General features: G+C 38.7%; 1 protein-coding gene across 2 annotated transcripts; it reads right to left on the reverse strand.

The window, feature by feature from the left end:
- Nucleotides 1-314: 314 nt before the first annotated feature.
- Nucleotides 315-24302, reverse strand: MED1 (mediator complex subunit 1). 2 transcript variants are annotated; one of them, XM_027519800.1, is made up of 17 exons: nucleotides 24063-24302; nucleotides 21914-22020; nucleotides 19330-19408; nucleotides 18115-18169; nucleotides 17878-18010; nucleotides 17146-17174; nucleotides 15121-15192; nucleotides 14563-14637; nucleotides 14001-14074; nucleotides 13321-13410; nucleotides 12243-12354; nucleotides 11594-11718; nucleotides 11228-11346; nucleotides 10210-10411; nucleotides 8408-8503; nucleotides 8178-8283; nucleotides 315-6690 (listed from the first exon to the last, which is right to left on the reverse strand). In XM_027519800.1, the coding sequence occupies exons 1-17, from the start codon at nucleotides 24085-24087 to the stop codon at nucleotides 3462-3464; spliced, it is 4728 nt and encodes a 1575-aa protein (XP_027375601.1). In that variant the 5' UTR covers nucleotides 24088-24302; the 3' UTR covers nucleotides 315-3461. The 2 variants fall into 2 exon arrangements, with proteins under 2 accessions (XP_027375601.1, XP_027375602.1); XM_027519801.1 differs by lacking the exon at nucleotides 17878-18010 and having other exon boundaries at nucleotides 24063-24295.
- Nucleotides 24303-25074: the final 772 nt, after the last annotated feature.

Consider the following 25074-nt stretch of genomic DNA (forward strand, 5'->3'; position numbering starts at 1 on the left):
TGCTTCACGTCCATCAAATAGAAACAACCTTTTAGTTGCATCTCATCTCAGAGCAGTTTTCTCTCAGCAAGAACTACTGATGAATTTGGTGACAGAGGCCTGCAAAAGATAGTAAAAGTGGCTTGAGCAAGATAAATCAGATGAAAACTTCCACAGGTTTTTCTCTAATTTCAATTATCCTTTCCAGTTAACCCATTATCAAGTACTACTCAGGAGATTTTTTTACTTTGTTAAAATTTTTTTGATTGGATTTTTTAAAAGCTGAATAAACAAAAAGTATTCAAAAGTTAAAAATGTATTACACATACACATGGTGCTTTTTATCAAAGAAATTTATTTGCATGTAAATAAACACATTTTTGTAATGTTTTGGGGAAAAAAATCCCACAGATTTTTATCTACTTTCAAAAAAATGAAAAACCCCAAAGTATTTACAGAACGGCCATATGCACAGAAAATCAAATTTGAAAGTTTTTTTAGAAAAGACCCTCCCCAACTGCTCCTGATGTACATTTTTAAAACACAAAATTTACAGCTCAGTTTTTCTACAACTGAGCATGTTTCCCAACCTAGCTTCTGAGATGTTAGGTACTTCCTACCCCTCAAAAAAACTTAAGGGTAGAAATAAAGAGGGAGGGAGATTTAGGGATAAAAGGTTAAAAAAATGAGACTGCCAAGGGATTGTGAATGAGTTTCCTATACTGGAATCTGCTTTAAGTGACTCAACTGGATACTATGACTCACTGGCTCCCTGGAAGGCTTCTTTTCAGAATTCATGATAGTGCTGCCCTGTATTTTCAGACCTAGGCCTTAAGGAAAATCCTTCCAAGAGCCACCAACCTCAAGCCTAGTTTTGGCAATTATATCATTTCATTTCACGCCTCCCCCCATACTTTTTAAAATAAACTGATTTTTTGAACCTGGAATCTTCATGTACATCAGAGCAGGTTTTGACCAAGAACCCCTAACATGAAGCCAAAAGACAGAAGAGGAATCAGGTCAAACTAAGAATACATAAGACACCAGCAGCAGAAGATAGGTAGAAGTTGACTTCATGTCCTTGTCGTCTTTTGAAACAGAAGAATGAGTACACCTAGACAGGAGGGAGGTGTCCCAGGCTTGGTTTATTCTGCCTCTTCTCCTCCACCCTGTGGAGAAATGCAGTGCTCCCTGGTTCTCAGGCAGGGTGAAGCAGTTTAGCCCCGGCTCCCTGTTAAGCAAGTTCAGATGCTGGGTCAGTGTGTGGGGTGTGCCCATCGACAATTCAGGGGCTTATCCTTCATCCAGATCCTAACTCGGAATTCTTTGATCTGGGATGAAGACAGAAAGAGAGAAAAAGCTTCCCAGTTTACTCATTTTGGTATTTGTTGGCTCTACTTGGGGGAGCTGAGCCCCTGATATTATGCAGTACATTCCCCATACTTTCCCCACCCAAACTTAAAAACCATTTTAACTTTTTTTTTTTTTCCTGCAGAAACCAATGGGATAAGATTCAAAACTAGGTGAGAAACTTGTGAGAAATCCAACCTGGTTGTATGTCTGAGAGGCTGCTACTGTATCAGCATCACAAGATAAAGCACTCTGGTATCACCTTGCCCATGTCCTCCTTAGTGTCACCCAAGACATTTGACTCTGATACGGTAACCGATAACTTTTCTTGCTCCACTTTGCAATGTTTCGTTTCCTACTTCTTATTACCTTGGGACACAAAAGTGGCAGAGTTGTTGAGAGCTGATGACCAGAAAAGGGAGAACACTAAAGGAAATCAGAGACAGTCAGGAAAGAAAGCCAAAGCTGATTTTCCAACTCTATGCTAACTCCAACCTGCAGAAAGAGCTGAATATAGAAATCTTCTTCAGTATCTGATGAAGTCACTCCATTTATCACACACACACACACACACACACACAAATGAATCACCTGGCTTTTTTTTTTTTTTTTTAATCCAGAAGAGTTGTGCTGGGGATCGTGCCCCATCCTGCTGATACAGATCCTGAATGGAATCATCAGGAATGGCACAGTGCAGGTGTCAAAATCAAAGTAAGGCCGCAGAATTTTGAGAGGACCCTCCAAATACTGAGAACTTGTGTTGCACTCAAATGGTCTCCTGGATTTCTATATGTATGAGAAGGGCTTCTTATTGATGTCCCCCAGAATCCAGACTCAGACCTGTTCTTCCAAAAAGGTCCAATTGTGTTGCTACATAGTAGCAAGGGTTTATCTTCATGCCCACCTAGCATTCCAGGCCCCCATTACTTCAAGTGAGCTTGAAAACGGTTTTAAGTGAACTATGGCTGCAAATTTTTTACTGTTTTATCTAAGGGAGCATACAGTGGAGTGATTAAAGTCTGGACTCCTTATCCTTGTGATGAAGGGAAACAAGGAGCCCAGTTCTCAGGAATGGCATCAGTTCTCCTACAAACAAAATGCTGGGATATGGACTTTTGGCACATTGTAGAAATAGGAGAACTATGAATTCTGTAATGGTTTTCATGCCACTGGGTCAGGGAGGCTATCCCACTTTTAAACTTTACTGAATCTGAAAACATGTTTACATCCCAAAAAGCCAGCCAAGCTTTCTTTAAAGGAAAAAACTATAAATCAATACCTCCACAGAAAGGTAACTCCTAATATTCCTATGATGTCTGAACCCTATGAAAAACCTCCTATAACAAAAACACCATTTTGGTTTTCAACTTGACTCCAAAGGTGGGCTCTGACTGATCTGCTTCAGCTTGATACTACATTACCAGCATAAGCCACAAGCTCCCTACCACCAAATAAGCCTCCTCCTTGCCTCCCATCATTTTGAACCCTGAACCTCATAGAATAGAAAAAAACACTGTATAAAAGCAAACAGATAAAGGGTTAAAATATTACAAATAAATAGCTAAAATCATCTTCCCTCCCCAATCACTCCTCTAAGAAACAGACACCAAACATTACTTAAGTGTCCAAAATGACCCAAGTCCTTCATTTGCCCCTGCCTCAAATGGACAACTACCCAAAGGTGAACAACCTTCATGCAAATGCATCAAGGAATGTATTGCTTTTTCATTTCTGCCCAGCCCTTCAAATACATGCACTAAAATGAGTTTAAAACATGGCCTAAAAATGGAAAAAGGGAGAAAAAATATATATGAATATTTCCCACAAAACTGTTTCCCACCCTTCCCTCTCCCTAAGCCCTTCCCACCCCCTCCCTTTCATAAGCAAATATTTTAAAACTTTTTTTTTTTTTTTCTGGCAAAGGAACAAGTGATTTGTGGTAACCAGAATCAAACCCTATGGTCTCTTTAGTAGGGTCCGGCTATGCCTTTCAAAATTCATCCCACTTGGTGTCAAAGCCATGCCATTTAAGATTCTTAAACACAAAATCAGACCTGTCTGACTCACTCCTTATGATGATTTGCCTATACACTTAGTTCTTCTCTGGCCATATTTTTGCTTTAAATAGGTTCCTAGTTGCCAATCAGGGCCACATCCATAAGATCGTCATCTTCCTCCCCAATCATAAAGTCAGGGCTGAGCCTTGAGGGCCTGTCTGTAGATAAGATTGTGTTACTTGTCATAGACAAGGACTGGTCTGAAGAGATGGGTGATTTAGACCAACTCTCTGGCTTGATGCTATGAGATTTTTTCTTGTCTCGGTCTTTGTCCCGGTCCCTATCTTTGTCCTTTACTTTCTTCTTTTCTTTTTTGTGCTTCTTATGCTTCTCTGTGCTGTATTCTGGAAGAGGTCGGATGCCATCATCTGAGCTAGGACTGTTCTGATAAGATTTCTCTGCTATGGAGGAGCCTGACTCACTTTCACTGTCCAGATTCTGGGGGGTATATGCTGGTGACTTACTATGGCTGGGAGAGCCACGCTCATGCTTTGGAGTGGAACCACTGATGAGTGGAGAGCCATAGTTTTTGGAAGAGGCCATCTGAGGCCTGAGCCCTTCTCCACCACCTTCCCCAGGTTTCTGCAAAGTCACTTTGGCTTTAATGCTGGGGGATCCCCCATCATGCTTGCTGATGATAATTTTTGCCACACCCGTGCTCCCCACATTTTTAGACTCTGAGGTCTTCTTAGATGAATCCACTGAGCCCCCCGAGGTGGAAACCTTTGATTTGTCTTTATCACTTTTCTCACGCTTGCCCTGGAACTCTCCTCCAGACATGTTATGTTTGGAGGACACAGGATGGCTAGAATTTGTGCTCACCCCCATTTGGCCGTCCATTGGGTCTTCACCCCCAGGGCCACTGGTGACAACCCCATGCTTCAGTTTATCTATGACAGCTGTTAAAGACGGCTTCTTATTTCTGCTGGGAGATTTCCCTTTGGAACTCCCATGCTGGTTCTGAGAGGATGACATGGAAGAGCCACTTGAGGAAAAGGAAGAGGAAGATGCTGTACAAGAGTTAGATGATGGGGGAGTTTTCTGAGACAATGAGCCTGAGGATCCTAACCCTGAAGATGACTTCATGCCGGTGCTTGAACTAGTTCCAGACATGTGAGAACCACCAGAACCTGAACTGATAGGGGACTTGGCTTTAGAGGATGGGGGAGTCCCAGGAACAGGCTTCATTGGAGAGGCAAGCTTATCAGAGCCTCCAGGTGGCCTCGAATGGGAAGGGGATATGTTTGGTTTACTTAAAGAAGGATTCATAAGTGATGATGGCTTCCCTTGAGGTTTCATCTTGGTGCTGCTGGAGCCACTGCTCAGTCCATGCTTGGTAATAGGAGAGGAGCCTGGCTTTCCCCCAGACTGGGATGAATTTTTGGATTGGCTAGATCCAGAAGACCCCTGGCTAGAATATATACTGCTACTTAACTTAGAACTTGATGAACCTTCTGATTTACTGCTTTTCATCTTGCCTGAGTTGGAAGCAGAAGATAAGGAAGAATGGCTATGGTGGCTTTTACTTCCTGAGGAAGACACAGAACCACTGCTGGTATACTGACTGTGAGAAGAGGGCTTGCCCACCATCACAGTTCCCTTAGGAATCTGAATAGTAATTTTGGGAATGGGTGGTGTGGCAACACCTGGGGGAGTCTGAGATCTTCCTGAACTGCCTGGAGATTTGGATCCACCTGTACTAGTAGGTGGGGTGAAAGGTCGGTTAGAACTGTGAGATGGAGACTTTCCCTCAGTGTCTGCCTTCTTCCGCTTTGGAGGCTTATCTTTGCTTTTGCCATCATTAGAAGGGGTTCGACTGCGCTTCCCTGGTTTGCTGTCTAATCCTGTCCCTGACAGACTACTATTACTGGCACCATTGCCTTCCTTTACTCTCTTTTGAGTCTTTTCTTTCCCTAAGTCCCCAGTGGTCAATAAAGGACTCTGGCTACCACTGTGATGCTCCATAAGATCTGTAGGACCCAAAGCCTTACCAGCCACTGCTATAATACTGAAATCAACCGTGTCAGCTTGGCTATTGCCTTTAAACTTAGTCTCCCCATTATCACCTCCAAGCATTGGCACCCCCAAAGTATTTAGTGCCTGAGATGCAAATCCTTTGAAATCATCATTATCTCCACTTTGGCTGCTTTCATCAAAATATTCTTCTCCAAAACCACTTTGGCTCTGGCTGTTCAACAAATCAGGATTGAAATCTACTCCATCAGGAAAAAAATGATTGGTAGGTGAGTCACTACTGGGGCTGCCAGCAGCATCTGCAATAAGGTCAGCTGGATCAGTGTATGGATTTTCATTATTATTGGCTTGAAAGACATCAGGGTCAAAGAGGGCACTCTGAGAATGCCCAGAGCTTGAAGAATCTCGAACAGGGGTGCCAATGGGTGGACAATCGTCACTAGTGCTGGGAAGCTTAGAAGCTTCTTCTGCAATGTCTGAAAGGATATCAGTTACATCTGGGCCAATGCTGTCTGAACTGGATAGTCGGACCATCCTTTGAATACTGGGTTGGGGGTGAGGTACTGGTTGCGGGTAAGTTGTTGGGGGAGTACTACACTGGCTTGGAGCTGGAGTGATGTGTGGCGTATCCAGCGTGTCAGCTGTCATGTTGACATCAAAGATAGGGTTTTGTGAGTCAACATCCATTGAAAATAGCTCCCTCTGAAAGTCATCTTCAGTCTGGTGCTTTGGTTTGTCAGGTGGTAATCTTGATGACTTCTTCTTCTTTGTCTTGTTGCTTCCCGAGCACATTTCCATCCGGGGTGAGCCGGAAGAGGAGTTCTGCCTTTCTAAAGGGCTGCTTCCATAAAGGGTTGAGAAATCCTGGGCAGGATTATCTTTAAGAAGGTTCATGAGCATCGGGTGGTTCTTGGTGTTGCCGGCCATCGAAGAGACAGGTGGCGGCGTGTGATGAGGAGGGGTCGGACTCGAGCCAATGGTAGACCCCCCGTTCCCTGTGATTTGCAACAAACTGGTAAGAATTGGGTTCTGAGATACCTTGCTGAAGTCCTCCCCATGGCCCACCGACTCATGCCGATCTTTGATGCTCATGCTCATATTAAACAAGGTGGTAATGGGACCCCCCGGAAAGGTGTTGGTTGGTGTAGTGGTACCACTCATTGGGTTGTTGCCTGTGGTCATGCCATACCCTGGGCTGCTAGCCGGGGGCAGGTTCTTTTTCACCATGTCTTCAACTGTCTCTGCAATGAGGGACAGTGCTGGAGTGTCGGCCTGAATGGTTTCAGCTTTCCTCCGAATAGCCCTCATCGTCACAGGAATCGACATACATCTGTAAAATAAGATGGAAAAAAACAAAATGAACAATGCATTAGCTGCTACTTAAACCAATTTTTCATTTGAGATAAAGGCTTTACTTTTGCCTTAAGTAAAGATGTGCAATAAATAGTTTTCAGGGAAGGCAGAGGACCTGTAAGGCAGGAGCAGTTCTGTAAAATGCCAGAGCTTTGGATATACCCATTCTAAAAAGAATCTGGAGGAAGACTTCCCTGATGGTCCAGTGGCTAAGACTCCATACTCCCAATGCAGGATGCCTGATTTTGATCCCTGGTAAGGAACTAGATCCCACATGCCACAAAAAAAGATTCGCATGCCACAACTAAGAGCTGGCACAGCCAAATAAATATTTTATATGAATGAATGAATAAAAAGAATCTGGAAGGAATTCCCTGGTAGTCTAATGGTTAGGACTCCAAGCTTTCACTGCTGAGGGCCCAGGTTCAATCCTTGGATGGGGAACTGATATCCTGCAAGCCACATAGAGGAGCCAAAAAAAAAAAAATCTGGACCAGGAGGCAATCATCAACCTCCTTTGACATGCCACCAAAAACAAACCAATCCTAAACAGATGTCCAAATAATTAGATACCATACTGAACTAAAATAAAACTGGTAATAATGACCTCAGTAAGAAAATGCCCTCCTTTGGGGACTTCACATGTGATTAATGGTGTAACTGTATATACAATTTATCTTAATTGATGAACCACTAGAAAAATCTCTTGACCCATCAAATTCTATACTTAAATAGCTTAAATCACCCCAAAGCTATCTGTGAAAAGTACTACCACTGGCAGGAAATCCTTTTTATTTTAAAGCAAAGCACTTTTTATGTTACAGATAAATTTATGTTTATAAACATGTTTGAAAACAATTTGCTCTACACTATGTCAACAACCTTTCTTAAAAGACCAGATAGTAATATATTGACTTTTTAAGATTATATGGTTTCTGTCCAGCTACTCTGCCATCTTAGCTCAAAAGCTACCATAAACAATATGTAAAGGAACAGACATGTGTTCATTTACAGGCATGTCTTATGTGTCAATAAAATTTATTTTTATTTACTAAACAGACCACTCGTACCTGCTCTAAAAAATCTTGAAATTACATATTAATGCTTCCAGGAAGCTGAATGGCTAAAGTATCTTCCCACATACTGCTGTTTGACATATTACATGTGTTTTTTACAAAAATGACACAGAGGAAAAGTGAAAAAAAGATCTACATTTTTTTCAGCTCTCTCCCTCATAAAAGAGCCCTAACACTGGGTCTGAAGTTACCTACTTTACTTCCTATTACTCTTATGAGATTTATAAAATCAAAAACTCATATTGCTTCTAGATCCAAAAGCAGAGAAGTGTGAATTCAAAGCAGTGACTAAATGCCTTCCTCCTAAATTTCTAATTCATTTATTACTGAAAACAGCATTCTTTATACACCTCTTAATGGTACTCTGATGAAAAAGGGCCAGTGCTACCTTTGAACAACTTTGGCAATGAAGTCATCTGTGCAGATGAGTGCATCTGACAGCCCCTTGTAGAGTTTACAGCTCACATGTGTTGAGTCCTGCACATCCATTACCACTGAAAAATAAAACATATAGGAGGTGTTTAGGATGGATTTGGCTTCAGTTTCTGACTTTTCAAGAAGAGATAAAAGGACCAAACTGCTACCCTGAGAGAGGTGCTAACCACCCACATAACTCACCACACACCAGGGAGTCATTCACAGGGTGCTGAAAAGACACGCTGAAACGAGACTCTGAGAGGGGACACACTTCAAATTGGAGAAGCCCTGGAGAATCTAAAAGGCAAAGAAAAGGATCATAAAATAATCAACTAGATAAAAAGACTTAAGATGTGTAAATAGTAATAATTATGAAATCCTTTCTCTCCCTCACTGGAAACTAAATCCCATATATTTTTTTAAAAACATGAAACCCACTGGCACTCACAGGTGATTGAAGAAATCAGATTCCCAAGAATCTACCAGTTTATGTTATAAATACTCTAAAACAAAGTAAACTTCAGTTTTTTTAAATGAAGATATTTAATCCCTAAATTGATAAAGTCCTTGGCAGATATAAACATCCTGCCTTGAAAATCAATTCTGAAAATAAATGTGGCCAAGAGGAGTTTCTCATTCTATTTGATAAGCATCAGAATCACTGTCATAAACTCTGCTTTCTACTAGTATACAGCTGTTAGCTATACATTCCATAGTTTGGTAAACATGGACGTAGGGAATACAATCTAAAATGATATATTTTGCCAAATACACTTAACATATAACTATCATCGTTGGTTTCTAAGCCAAACATGCTGAAAGCCCAGAGACAAGAATTATATACTTTCTTGGGGAAAAGTATGTATCTCTGTAGGACTAACTTCATAACTATCTCACAAAAACTCATTTTTAAATGCTCTAAAGCTATGTGGATAATCTCCTAGGATTGAGATACATGAAACAGAAGGGTCATAAGGATACTTGCACATGTTCTGTGTCATTACTTCAACTTTCTAAAATTTTTCGTTTCTGGAACAATTCTTACTCCCATAAAATATATGTCCTGATTTACCTTCTGGGTTTCTTCTTGCCTACCATTTGAATGGCACAGTTCTATCACTGAAATGTTTACAACTAATGTAAAAAATTAACTATGATTAACTAGAGCAGCCAAAATTCATATCAAGATTTCTAAGAGCAAACTGTGTGAAAAACATCAGCATTCCAGAATCCTGGGAGAGAAAGAAAAGGGCACAGGTCTCATCTGTTTTTAAGCTATATGATAAAATTCTCCAAAGAAGGTGGAGAAAATATACTCAGGATTAAAACGTGAGAAGCACTGCCTAACAACCTAAAATTTAGGTGTCAAGAACTCTCTTCCTACAAAATCTCAAATTATACCTTATATATCTGCTGCAAGATTCAGGGCCCTAGGTACCCAATTACACCACTGCATGCAGAAAAACAGTAAGCCCATTGCAAAAAAACTCAGTAGTTTCCATATGCCAATATACAGATTGCTTCCATCAAAATTATCCACAGAGCTTAAACTAGATTCCCAACTCCTCCCACAGAAATTCTAATTAAGTTCATTTGGTATGGAAACCAAATATTTGTAGTTTTAGAAGCTCCACAGGTGATATGATGAGCCACCAAATTAGAGAACTACTAGAGTAATCAGTCGGAGAAAGCAATGGCACCCCACTCCAGTACTCTTGCTTGGAAAATCCCATGGGCAGAGGAGCCTGGTAGGCTGCAGTCCATGGGGTCACTAAAAGTCGAACACGACTCAGCGACTTCACTTTCACTTTTCACTTTCATGCATTGGAGAAGGAAATGGCAACCCACTCCAGTGTTCTTGCCTGGAGAATCCCAGGGACGGGGGAGCCTGGTGGGCCGCCGTCTATGGGGTCACACAGGGTCAGACACGACTGAAGTGACTTAGCAGTAGCAGAGTAATCAGTACCATTTACCGGTAAATACAGCAAAAGGAAAGGCAGTACCTTCCTTCAGAATAGTTCTTTTGACACAGCTTCCTATTAGGGTGTTATAGGCCACTTGGTGTCTGATCAGATTCAGGATAAGAGGAACCCGGCCAGGGTGCTGAAAGGTGATTTTGCTAACAAGGGTTCCCTGTAGACTTCTACCATCTGGAAGAGGAGCATCCTTGTTGAGGAAATAGCAGTGCTGTTGACCTGGAAGAGCCTGGGCAAAAAGAACAAAGGGAACAAATGCTATTTACTCAGCCACTGTACTCCAACCACAAACTATCCTGAAAAAAAAAAAACAAAAAACACCCTACTCCTCAAAAATCAGCAATTTCTTGCCACTCACTCACTCACTTGGCTGAAAAGACCCCTTTTTTCTAAATGTTCTGCCAGTGGTTTCCTAACCTAGCTAACATAAAAATTACCTCAGAAATCTGTATAAAAGGGGTCCCTGAACAGTAAGTGCAAAATTTTTATTTTTTAATAACACCCTATGGGACGGGGGAGCCTGGTGGGCTGCCGTCTATGGGGTCACACAGGGTCAGACACAACCGAAGTGACTTAGCAGTAGCAGTATACAGTTATAATGGAGCCAGAATTGAGGAACTGTTACTTTAGACTATTGTCAAACATTCAAATAAATTCAAGTTCAGATGTGGTTTAAAAACCGTCCTTAATTCACTCATTCCAGTACTTTCTTCTCTGTAAGTACTCTGTAGATCAGAAGTTCACAGCACTTGAAAGGATTAAACAGCAAGAATTCTTAATACCTACTTATAAGCTTATAAAAGTTTAGAATACCGTTAAGAGACTTTCATTTGAAATTTCAACAATTCAATGTACATTTTTCCTAACTTGGAAGTTATGTTCTTTTTCAGTACATTTCAAAGATATCTGTAATTTCCTGCCTGAGAAAACAGGACATGATCTGGTAAGCCAAAAGAATGTCTTCTGATTTCAGATATCCTATAAAAGGAAGATTCTGATCTTGGGTCCAACCATAATCTACAACAATCCATAACGCCTTACTTACAGCATAAAATCGCATGTTGTGATTCAAAGGTAAGGGGTCAGGATCCTTTGACAGTTCAAATTGAGTGATCAGTTCATAGAGGGGTACATAAGTTGGCTGAGTTTCAAACAATGGAATTCCTGGAAGAGCAAAGATCAATATAATCACAGTAAGATGAAAATGTTGACAGCTCAGTTTTCCCTTCATTCACCCATTTATTCAAGAAGTACTTACCAATAAGCACTGACTAGTTCAAAACACCATGATATCTATACCTATCACTAGTTTTTTGAGGTCAAGACTGAAAGAGGGCTAAGATAATGTGAATTTGAAGTTTGCTTTTACTTTTATAACAATTATTAGCTTCTGATGCTGCTTAAAACTCACCTGTGCAGTTCTGAATTTTCTGAACAAATGCTCTAGATACTGGAAGTGGCTGGGGAAATTTCAAGAAGAAACAAGCAGGAAGATCAACACTGTTGGCACTGGTAACTAAGGAGAAGGAGGGAGTCCTTCAAAAAAAAAAGTAGAGGATTGGGATTCTGAATTGATGTAAAAATGAAAAGTTCTCAACACTCAGACACGTTTGTATCATATAAACACATACAAAGACTATCAAACTTCACTCTTTGAACTTCCTTCCCCCAATTCCAAAATATCCTATTTGTTAACCCTAAAGTATCTTATCGAACATCTATCCTGAAACACGTTCTCTAGTTATTAATATTACTCCAACATAGCTCCAGATCAACATAAAGTCCCATAAGAAAATCCCATAGAGCAATCACTAAACCACTAAGCCAGTGGAAGTAGCACGGTTCTCTTCTTTCTCTCTCATGATAAAACTGTGTTCTATGAGCAGACTTCAAAGAGGAGCATGCAAATACCGAAAAGAGAAATCAAATGGATAAAACAAAAAGCCCACCCCTAGGAAGTCAAGTGTGGGAAGAGCCAAGTCAAAGTAATACTTGTTTCTTATTGGGCTTAAAGTTGAAAAAAAATGGACTTTGCTACCCTAGAATTATATTTCACTTACCATTTGTTGTCAACTGGATGTGATCCCATAATTAATGGTGCAATTGGGAGTTTATACATAGCAGATGTTCCTTCGATTGTCACTGATGCATTCATGCCCAAAGATCGAGGAACTGGGAAAAAGAAAAAAAATGGTATTCTCCAGAGTAACACAAATTATAAGGATCTTAACATTAAAAAAAAAACAAAAAGCTAGCTTCTGTGTAATTTGTCAGCCCTAATTATCAGATTCTATACCTATATAACTTAGAAATGCTACAAGTACCTTTCTAACAAACCAATAATTCTGTTAGTAAATAATACAAAATATAGGAAACAATGCAGTCTAAGGAAAAAAAATTTTAAAGACCGATTACCAATATTAACTTATTTTCTCCAACTTCAGAATGCATTTAAACAGAATTATGACTACAGACAGTCAATGATTGAAGTTAAAAAGGGGAGCAAAATGAGGTATTAGGCCATTTTTCATTAGGTTTTAGTCTATTAAAGTGCAAATACAGGAATTCCCTGGCAGTCCGTGGTTAGAACCCTGTGCCTTCACTCCCAAGGGCATGGGGTTCCATCTCCGGTCAAAGAACTAAGATCCAGCAAGCCATGTAGTGCACCCAAAAAAAGTGCAAATACAAAGTAAGATCCATTATTTTAGTTCTTTAGTAAGTTGGTTAACTTCTTTACCATTAAAGTAATGATTAAAGCAAATTTCAAGTCAGATCATTTATATTTTCTCATTCACTCATTTACTCATTCAAAAGGATCAATTAAGCCTTTATTATTATGTATGTATATCCTATGGACAAGGAGCCTGGCAGGCTACAGTCCATTGGGTCGCAAAAGAGCTGAGCATGACTGAGCAACTAGATGACAACAAACGTATATATACATATGTATATATGTATGAATGTGTATGTATGTATCAGAAGCAAACTCTGGTAGAAATGGAAAACTTTGATAGGGATGGCATATTTACTTGTGAGTAGCAAACCAGAAAGTACAGGCAGGTCTGGGCATTCAAATTTTTTAAAATATTTTTTAAACACTGAGCAAAACCTTTAGTTACTTTATAGTGAAAGTCTTACCATTATTCTCATGCAAAATGATAGGGGATGTTGTCTTATCATCCAGCAGGTCAGAAGGAGAGGCATAATACTTCAAGTTCATTAAATGACCTATGAAAAATAAAACATCACTACTTTATCAGGTAACTTACAAATAAAGAAAAATATTCCCTTCCTATAAACCTATATACAAGAAAATAGTTTAAAATATGAGAACTCATGATCCAAAGCAGCTTGTGAAATACGACAGAAGCATAAGTATTATTTCTAGCAGCAACAATTTACTTCACAATTAAAAAATATGAAAACTAGGGGAGGGCAAGTATTGACACCTTAGAAACCACTAAAAAATACACAAATGAGAGGGGTAAATTTGGAGTCTGGGATTGGCAGAGACAAACTATTATACAACAGTGTCCTACTGTATAGCACAGGGAACTACGTTCAGTATCTTATAATAAACTATTATGAAAAAGAATAGGAAAAAGAATAAAAGTATATACAACTGAATCAGTTTACCATATACCAGAAACTAACACAACATTGAAAATCAACTACATTTCAATTAAACAAAAAGAAAACCATCACAAATGACTAGTAATTTTCACCTTCTGCTTATAAAACCAAGATGAAATTTTAAGTAGTAATCTTTCAACTAAAAATTAGGTTTTTTTCTAAACAAGCAAAATAGCATCACATACCCCCACTTCTTGGAGTGAGATAGCCAACACTTCCATGAAGAATCTTGTCCAAGGGACCAGCATTGGTTGCTTTCCTGCAAGACAAATGATCTATGTTTATTTACATTTAAGCCCTGAAGGTATTAGTATATAATGTCATAGTGAGTTCAGCCCTTACACATCTTTTAATTCTATCCTAATGACTCTATCTTGGGCATTTAACAATTATATTTCACCCTCAAGGTGAAGGGATAATTTCTAAGAATATACCAGTGTGTAATATGGTGAACAAAAATTACAACTATAATATTATTTATCAGAAGGGAGGCCAGGTTTCACAAGTCTTCTCATAAAACCTATGGAATACCAACCAACAACTTAGGGATACTGATATTCAGAAAATGGAATGCAATCATTTGGGAAGTGAAAGGATATGGACAAGATGTACAGTACAGGTAAAATACAGATGCATAGTAACATGCATCTATAATACATATTTTTTAAATAACAGAAGCCTAGTAACCTATAGACAAAAAACTTTAAGAACAAGGTCAAAGAGAATTGATACTTTAGCCAGTCTTACCAATACATAACTGCCATTTTAGATAGATCCTGTTCTAAGGATTGGAGAGCCAAGTACATTTTAGTCTTCAGTTTGCTGGAAAGTAAACAGAACAAGAATTAGTTAACGAATATACATATACACAAACACTGAAAGCCTAGAGAGCAAATCTACCTTGGAAGCAACTTAGATATCTATTTAAAAAAAAAAAATTAAAAAACAAAATCATTAGTGATCTACCAAAGCTAGTTTTTATCTCTACTTAAAAGACCAAGCAAGTAAGCAGAATCCCAATTAGGTTAAAAATATAAAACCAGTCCCATGACAATTTCTTTCAGCCTAGAAATCAATATGCTGAAGATACCTCAAGGATTATAATCTACCTTCTAGCACTATAATCATTAATGCAGATACTGTTTATTTAAAATACCTTTAAAGGACATTAATTAGCTGAGTTATAGACTGTCAGAATGAATAGAAATTACAAATGAGCTAGGGCAGAAGACTTGGCAAATTTCTAAGTACAAAATGATTTATAGATTTATACTAATTTTTCAAACAAAAGCAAAAAATACTTACTTGTCCCCTGGAAGGTTATAAAGATTAACAAGACCCTTAAGGTGCTTAGAAAATTCATCAAAATTTTTTTCCCTGTAAGATGTTCAGGGAAGAGGAGAGAGGGAAGAGAATAAAACATATAATTACTACTCAATCGTATCAGCAAAGTCCCAAAAATGAAGGCTATATAAAACTAATCTTAATAATTTGCTTTTATTTTTCCCCCCAGAGTTTTCTGGAATCAATCAAAAGTTGCAAAAGAAAATACAATGTTCTCCTTTCTCTGCTCCATTTTTTGGGAGAAGGTGCTAATAAACAGTATAAAAGATAGTCAAAAAGACCTGTTACCTCATATACTAATTTGTTCTTCAGTAATGAGACTTAGTTTAAATAAAGCACTTCTCCTCTTAATTTGTAACTGAGATGACTGGATGTCATGAGGAAAAAAAATCTTTTAGAGAGAAAAAGGAAGTAAATAAATTAGGAAGATAGGACACTTTCATGTATACACTAAGAGCAGAGAAAGGAAATGAACAGTGGGAGAGAGATGGGAGACCTAAGTAAAGGCAGAATAGGTAGTGTGGAGGCAAACGATATATTTTGAAATGTTCCTATAACAATCCTCTAACAAGATTTACCCCAGGAAAAAGAAACTACTACCAGGAATCCTGGCATCCTAAAACCTAACATTCAGAGATGGATTCTTAGTCAAATAAGCTTTTATAGGCAGGAATCCAACACAACTCAACAATTCTAAGTCTCTATTCCTTTTTCAAACTTAAAAAAAAAAATGTCTGTTGAAAACTGTACTGCTCTGACAAATGTCAGATACTTGATCAGGCATTTATTGAATACTTACTGCCCAAAGTGCCATGAAGACACTAAAAAGAAACAAGAGCAACAGCAAAATATATTCCTTACCTTAAAATCATCATCTATACAGAGTGATTAAAAATACCTGGTAAAGACTAATATTCTTTCTAAAGTTCCCACTTCCAAACATGCTTACAAATTAACTTTAGAACACCATCAGTCCATAAACTGGTACAGTCTCTCCTATTCTACATTAGAACCAGAAATACTGGTTTCCTGGACTATTCTGATAATACATCTTTGCTAGACTTATTGAGTAAATGAAATCATAAAAGGTTATTTTTTTATGTTGCATTGCAATTTTTCAAAGCTCATTCAAATCTGGTGTATTTGGCTGTAAGGACATTAAAATGATCACTGGAAGGCTGAGTGTAAAACTTATTTCTCAATGTTAAACCCGTAAGATTCCTCCGTGTGATGTCTGATAACTGCACTATATTTAAAACATAAAATTGATGTAACAACTTTCTCAAATTCCCAGAGAGTTAATTCTGGGTTTAAATTTAAGCATGGAAATCTCCACTCAATTAAAGGAGAAAAGATAAGCCAATGACAAAAGACATCAATTACTAAAAGAGACTGTCTTCAAGCCTAGCACTTTACTATGATTTAGGACCCATAAACCTGAAATATAAAACAATTTTTCTCAAAGTGAAAAAAAGTTCTTTCCATAGTATAGACTCAATTTTCTCAAGCTTTCTCTAATTCAATAATTAGGTTCTATTTATTTTTGTTCCACAGAGAATTCCTAAGGTTAACTCAGCAGTTCTCAACCAGGAGTGATTTTGTCCTCCAGAGGACGTCTGACAATATCTGGAGATATTTTTGATTATCACAGATCAGGAGGTTATCATAGATCCTAACTAGTTGGGAGAAACCAGGGATGCTGTTTAACATTCAAGAATGAACTGGGCAACTCCCTAGAGCAAAGAATCTCCCAACCCAAAATGGCAATACTGTCAAGGTTGGGAAACCCTAGGATAGATGGAATAGAGTGTTAAAAAAAAAAAGCTAAGTCAATTCTGAAAGTGATCAAGTACAGACTCTGAAAAATCTTGACCCAAGAAAATAAAGTTGTTCCTTAGAAAAGTAAATTCTAACCATTCTCAAAATGTAACTATAAAGAACAGCACTGTCTGCCAATAAAAGGGAATGTAAATGTCAGCTGCTCACCTTAGCTGCTGTACAAGCTCTGGACAGCTCTGAAATTAAAGAAATTATGTTAAAACTCTAAGCTACTTTAAGATGCTTGAAGACATCAAAAGTTTTTTTCTTTTTTATTAATAACACATGCTTTTTAACAAAAACATTAAAACTATAGAAGGTCCTTATATTAAGATATCAAAGACATCTTCTTCCTACTTGGTAAACCATGGGGTTGGGTCATGAAATTAAAAATCAAATATATGAAATACTTTATAAAGGAATCAACTTTCAGTTGCTTGTTTAAAACATTAGGACCTCTCTTTAAAGCCATCCTTGGAATTCATATCCAACTGTCTGGTTATACACCTGTTACATTCGTCTCTATTACAGGGCTTTTCAGAGACATTAACTATATACAAGATTATCTGTCCTTCTTGATTATAAGTTCTTTGAGGATAGGAATTTAAATTGTTCATATCCCCAGCACCTATTGTTCAACTGCGGCTCATGTTTGTTGATATGAATTAGAAAAAGTTCCTCTGGTGTTTCTTCTTGTCAAAGCCTTTGGATGATGTCAGAGATGGACCCAGAGTATTCTAAATTCCACTCTACAGCTACTGATGTTGTAGCCCATCACATCATCTCTACAGTGGCTCGTGAAAAAACCTAAACCCAAGCTATTTCAAACCCCAACAATATCTTTAAAAATTAATGTCCCTAAGTAAACCCCACAGATTCCAGTGAAATATCAACACATACCACAGGATTCTCCCCATGGTGAGCCACTTTTACATCACAAAGCTGTCCTGCAGGATCTAACTGCACTTCCACATAGAACATATCTGACGTGATGTAACATTCAGTGCCACTGGCACTGAGATGAGAGCCCAGTCTAGCAGGAACAAATCAAAACAAAAATTAATAGAAGACACATAAATAAAGCCACCCAAAGTCAACACTAAGTTAAATATTTCTGCCTACAGATATACTACTTACCCATTCTGTCTTGCTATAGACTCCAAACGGTCAGTCATTGCTGGTAAAGATGTTACTACAAAAGGGTGAAAAACAGGAAATCACAAAGCATGCTCCAAATAACTTAAATAGTATTCTTCAAAGACAGAAACATCCTGAGGAGTGTATCTGTCCTTCCAAAGCCATAAACACATTCAATAGTCCAAATACTTGTAATCTGCACAAAGCTTATCTATAGTTCAAATGCTTATAATTTGCACAAAGCTCACTGATAAGGCTTAGCTGCAGCCTAAGCAATAAGGGTCAAAAAAAAAAGAGATCTATTTGAAAAAAACTGGACCTTTCTCCTTTAACTTTTTCTTTACTCATTTGGGACAGGTTATCTTTAAAGACGGAGAAGGCAATGGCACCCCACTCCAGTACTCTTGCCTGGAAAATCCTATGGATGGAGGAGCCTAGTAGGCTGCAGTCCATGGGGTCGCTAGGAGTCGGACAGGACTGAGCGACTTCACTTTCACTTTTCACTTTCATGCATTGGAGAAGGAAATGGCAACCCACTCCAGTGTTCTTGCCTGGAGAATCCCGGGGATAGGGGAGCCTGATGGGCTGCTGTCTATGGGGTCACACAGAGTCGGACACGACTGAAGTGACTTAGCATAGCATATATCTTTAAAAAAGACATACTTAGGGACTTGCTAGTCATCTAGTGGTAAAGCGGGTATGGATCCAATCCCAACTCATTTATGATAATCAGTGTAAAACCTGTTTGTCTGTTTTTACTCTCATTTTCCTTCAAAACCAGACAGAAGTAGTAATTATAAGCTTGAATAATCAAGCTCATGACTTAAATTTCATGTTTGCTTTCCTGAAAACATTTTTTTCTTTCCTCTTTTCGTTTTCTTATGAAAACATTCTTAATAAATACTGTAAAAGTCTTACAGTCAAAAAGTCCATCTTCTTATTGAGTTAATTAGGAGAGAACATGTGAAGGAAAAAAATTTCCCCCTCCTATATGCTATCTTAGTTATCCTTCATCAATTATTTTTTGAGTCTCTACCAGCCTTCAAAATAGAATAAAAAATAAATGTTTCAAAAGTTCAGGTAAAAGTTCATCTCAACTTCATAATGAAATCAAGAGTGAGACCTACCTATCTCAACTTACATTTCTAGTATAAAAGTCTTTCCTAAACTGGAGCGTTTTTAAGACGTTAGCATATTTCAACAATGTTGACAAACCTTTGAGAGCTTTCTGCAATGTCTCCAAACAGCTGACCAAATGTTGGTGCCCTCCAGAACTCATTACAACCCTCTTCTCCTATATTAAAATAGGAAAACATTTGAGGTAAAAATTAACCAAGCCAATAGTTTTTGGTAAACACATACATTATTCTAGAAATAATATTTCAGGAGTCTACAGATTATGAAGTAGTCTATATACTCTATATTTCTTACATATTCTAGATAATCTATAAATTTTTAATTGTTATTTTGTCCATCTGTCCAACAGAGGAAAGGTTAATCTACTGAATACATGGATATACCATATCCATATCCATGAAAGGAGAAAAGGGTATTTTCACATCTAGGACTTCTCTGGTGGTCCACTGGTTAAGATTTCATGCTTCCAAAGCAAGGGATGTGGGTTCAATCCCTGGCTGTGGGACTAAGATCCCACATGACACAGTGCAACCAAAAAAAAAAGTCTACAACAAAGGTATTTCCAGATCTAAAATAATTTTCAGGGAAAAATTAGAAGAATCAAAATGTAATAAATGCAATCAGCCTCCTGCAGAAGATGACTATATCCTAAGACTCACAATGGGGTGGCTCAAATTTGACAATTCCCAAACCTAATAAGGTGATATGCATGTAATCTAAGAAATACAACCAAACCTTAGTCAAACTACTGGGCCAGCTAAAAAGTTCATTTGGATTTTTCCATGTTACGGAAAAAACAGAATGAAATTTTTGGCCCACCCAACAGACTCACTCTAGGAAACAAGATACATAATCCAAAAATCCAAAGAGCAAAAATTTAGCATAATTTTTCTAAACCTATTCAAGGAAGCAGTTTCTCTCTGTACAACATTCTAGTCCCCAGAAGTATGAGCAGTTTTATGATACAAGGATAGGTTTTGAGGCTTTTCCACGCCCTAAATCCATCTTTCTTGGCTCTAATTCCATGCTCCCAAACATCTGCTTAATTAATAATCCAGATTCCTTTATACCTTAAATAGACAAGGACTGTGTCCATTGCTCTAGACAATGGATACCAGTATTTTGTTAACTGGAAAGACAAACCCTCATTAATAAACAGGCATTCTGACTTTCATGTTAATCTACTGAGATTTTGTTAATATGTCAGTTTTAAAAGGGCTTCCCCAGTGGATCAGCAGTAAAGAATCTGCCAGCAGTGCAGGAGCCACAGGAGACATGGGTTTAATCCCTGGGTTTAGAAGATCCCCTGGAGGAGGACATGGCAATCCACTCCAGTATTCTTGCCTGGAGAATCCTATGGACAGAGGAGCCTAGCAGGCTACAGTCCATAGGGTCGTAAAGAGTTGGACATGACTGAAGAGACTTAGCATGCACACACACAGTTGTTGAAAATTCTTCAAAATCTTTTACATACCAATAAAAGTAGGTTTCTGAATCTGCAAAAGTGACAAATAGACAATGGAAGGTATGGTGACCAAACCAAGAACTGGTAACCCAAAAGAGGGTCTTAGTAGCCACCTGGAGTCCTCTAGCTCATGATGTTTCTCTAATGACAATATCATTTAGAGGTGGTATCTCAAACTAGAATATGGCTGCCTTCTAGTAAAAAAAATGACAACCTCTGAATACCCATACTGGAAAAATTGTCATTAAGACTTAAAAAAAAAACAACAACAACAAATCTTTTTTATGTATAAAATCCTGAGCCAGAAGATGTCTGTAGAACTTAGTTACAGAAATCTCTAAGCAACATGACATTTTGGTGTCCATTATCTCATTTGATCTTTACAGCAAAACTGTGTGAAAAAGCCAACTGGTATTGCTCATCTTACTCAAACTGGTGTCTCTACCTTCTAGATGAGGAAATTGAGGCTAGGAAAAAAACAAGTAATTTGTCCAAGGTTATACAGGTAGTAGTGGAGTCAAGATTAAAATAAAGGTTTTTTTGACAGCAAATTCAGTTCTCTTACTAGTGCTGTGCTATACACTCACCCCACTCCCTGTATTCCACTTAACTAAGGGCTCCCCATACTGGTGAATGCCTCAGGAAGGAGAAAGTACTGTAGAGAAAATCACAGAGTAAACAAGTGAAGTTAATTAAAAATGATTGCAAACTCTACTACCAGTATAGATACAATGAAAGTATTAACACATTAGAATCAAGGAGCTTGACAGGAAGTAAAAAGTAAATGTTTCTCTATATCAGGCTATCATGTGTATCTTTTTTTTCTGGCAGCGCTGTGGGACTTGTGGGATCTTAGTTCCTCAACCAGGGATTGAACCCAACGTTACAGTAACGAAAGCTGGGAATCCTAAACACTAGGTCACTAGGAAACTCATTATGCTTTATAAGTGTGTTTCTTACAACTTTTGCCTAAAATATCCCAGCTTACTATAACTCATGATTAACAAAATTCTACTAACATATCTTCTTCTTAGGTAGACTCTTAAAAGTTGAAAGCCATCATGTTCGTATGATGTTATGAGAAATAAAACTGAAGACACACCATAATAACTAGCTAGAAAAAGTCTACATAGGTAACTTAGCTTATCAAATAATTTTCTAAGCACAACACTTTATCCAGTTCACCATAATCCTCACCATGACTTGACGCACAAGCTTAATGGTTTCACTCCAAGGTCTATTTTGGTTAAATTTTGCATGGAGCCGTTCCAAGAGAGAACTCATCTTACTCAGCTTTTCCGACTCTAAGATATAAATCAGAAAACATCATTAGCAACTCTTCGTTCAAGACCTTCCACAGTTTTTCTTGCAAACAAAACTCCCATACTTCCTCCTGGTACGAACTCAGTTAAAATCTTTTCCAATATCATTTACTTCAAAATACACAAAGAATTCATTTCTAATAACAAGTAGACAGAAATTATGGGCCTAATCTAACAAACACTATAGAAGGGGACTGCTTTCTCTTCAGACTTAATGAGAAGCAAAAAAAGAACCACCTCCAGTCCTGAGGATCAAGACTACTGTTTAACAACAAAATAATTTCATGATATGCCTGAAATCCTTTGCATGACATATACAGAGCATACATTTGAACATGGTCTTACTATGGTTAGTTGGTTTTCAATGTGAAAATACAGACTTTCTTAATTTTTTCACATTATTTTAAGAGATCAATTTGTAAGTATTATCAAGAAAACAAGCTTCATTTGCCATTCAGCTATTTCCTGTTTGAATTCAAACTGTATGAACAAGGAACATGTCAAGTGACTAATGGATGAGTTTCAGGCAAAGGTAAGAGAAAGGTAGAAAAGAATGGATCCCAGATAGTGTTTGAAGGAAACTCCTACAACCTCCAACACTCCTGTAATTCTTTTAACTGCTTAACACGAGCAAGGACTGTGCTGGAGACCAGCAGTGCAAAAATACAATATGCCTGAGATGACATCTATGAGGGGGTGTGGATAAGTTAATGTGAAAATAACCATCACACAAAGCAAAATGAGATATGTTCTTAAAAATAGACACATTACTATCAAAATTCAAAGGAGGAAAAGTGTGTAATTAGTTTAGGGATGTTACAGAAAAGATGTCTTGAAAGATGAATAGAATGTCAGCAATCAAAGTTGAAGTAGTGACATCTTCAAATAGAGATTCAACTCCTCCCTCCAAGGCCTTCATCTTCTGGAAAACTGTTCTTGGGGCTGTTTCATCCAGTTTATGATTCTGGAGAAATGTTTGGCAATTCCCACATTTAAGACATTCACTCAGGCACTATTTTACATCTCAGAGACACAGCAGTGAGCAAACTAGACAAAATTCCTGCCTCACTAAGATTCCACTTAACACTTGTCATTCTCTGCACCCTCTTTCCTTTCTCCTTCAAACACACCTCCCTTCTCTCCGTTGAGAAGGCCGATGATAAATATCTTTACAAAAATGCTTCAATGAAACTTTTTTTTTGAGCAACTATTATGTGCTTGGAGAAGGAAACGGCAACCCACTTCAATGTTCTTGCCTGGAGAATTCCATAGGCGAAGGAGCCTGGTGGGCTCCGTGGGGTCACAGAATCGGAAACGACTGAGTGACTAACACAACACAACATTACGTGCCCAGGACAATACAATGATGAGTAAAGCAAGATCCTGCTCTACTAAGCTCAGAGTACATTGGAGAAGACAAGAAAATAATCGTGTATCAATAGAACTATGTCCGAAATGCTAAGGGAGCATCTAAGCTGAAATGTGGAACTTTAGAGAATATAAAGTTACACAGAAAAGTGTTTTTCAGCAGTTCTTAGTTCAGATATTTAAAGACTGAAATTAAAAGCATTTTTAAAATATACACCACCACAAGATATGAACACTGTGACATTTTTGAAAACTACTGGCTTTTAATACCATAAGGACCTATCATTTCATTCACGCCAAAACATCTTACAGTACTTTGATATACAGCGTTCTATTACTGTTTTATATCATTATTCAGATTTCTCTTCTTAAGAAGCAAGTTTTACATTAACTTGCCCGGTCTCCCATCTCTTTAGGCTAAAAAATGCTCTGAGGCCCAAATGTTGCCCCTTGCCAAACAGGAAACCTTCACACTCAAGTTGGGAGCCCCCTTCTCGCCAAAGTCGAAGCTCTCCATCACCAAGGAAGGCAGTCAGACTCTAAAACTCAGACATATCCCGCCTCCTAGATCCTGAGCCCTCGGGAGAGTGGCCCCCGCGGAGGCATTGGCTCCCCCAGCTGTGTCCCGCCCCCTGATTTCCCCCTCAGTCACTCACCCTCGGTCTCCCCCTGAGCCTTCATCCTGACGGCGGGGAGGGCCTAAGTCCTACACAAGAGGATATGCCCTTCCCCACCAGTAATGGAGGAACCAAGTTGGTTCGGGCTCCCGGGACGCAGGGCACCTGCAGTCCCACTCTTCCAGGGAAGACTCAGTCTGAAGTCCCCGGCGGCAAGAAGAGAAGGGTGCTCGCGGCCGCCGCCATCTTCCCCAACGGAACTTCCAAAAGATCGCGAGATTAACCGTGATCCTGCGAGAGAGAGACAGAGAGAGAGGAAAGGGGCTGGGCACCAAATATCGCGAAAAATGATTTATACGTTGCTTCTCGCGAGATTATCCCCACCCTGCCTGCTCTCTGGTTTGTCTCCGACTTCTCGGAGCTAGGCGTGGAGCTTCTGTAGTGGTAGTGTTCCACACCTCTGCGGAAGTTGGCGCTTTCGATTTGGCTTTCAAGCAGTTTGCAAAGTAAAAGCCCCAGCTGTCTTTCCTGAAATACTAGCTTTTCGAAGAATATTGCTGTTAGGAATATTTTATTAAAACTTCCCCTTTATTGAGATACTAGACGTTGGGTCTTTGTAACACGACGTCCCAAGGTAGCCCAGTACACTTAATTTCCATTACCGAATTTCCTTTTTAATTTCAGAAATATTTTTGTTGAGCATTTTCAATATTTCTGAGGACGTGGAAGATTTTGAGTTAAGAAAAACTTGTTTGCAGCAGTCATCAGTTCAGGTGAGTCGCTCAGTCGTGTCCGACTCTTTAAGACCCCATGAACCGCAGTAGGCCAGGCTTCCCTGCCCATCACCAACTTCCAGAACTTGCTCAAACTCATGTCCATCCAGTTGGTGATGCCATCCAACCATCTCATCCTCTGTCCTCCCCTTCTCCTGCCCTCAACTCTTCCTAGCATCAGGGTCTTTTTCAGTGAGTGGAGTCTTCGCGTCAATCAGGTGGCCAAAATATTGGAGCTTCAGCTTCAGCATCAGCCCTTCCAATGAATATTCAGCAGT

This window comes from Bos indicus x Bos taurus, chromosome 19 (assembly GCF_003369695.1).
Source record: "Bos indicus x Bos taurus breed Angus x Brahman F1 hybrid chromosome 19, Bos_hybrid_MaternalHap_v2.0, whole genome shotgun sequence".
Taxonomy (NCBI): Eukaryota; Metazoa; Chordata; class Mammalia; order Artiodactyla; family Bovidae; genus Bos; species Bos indicus x Bos taurus.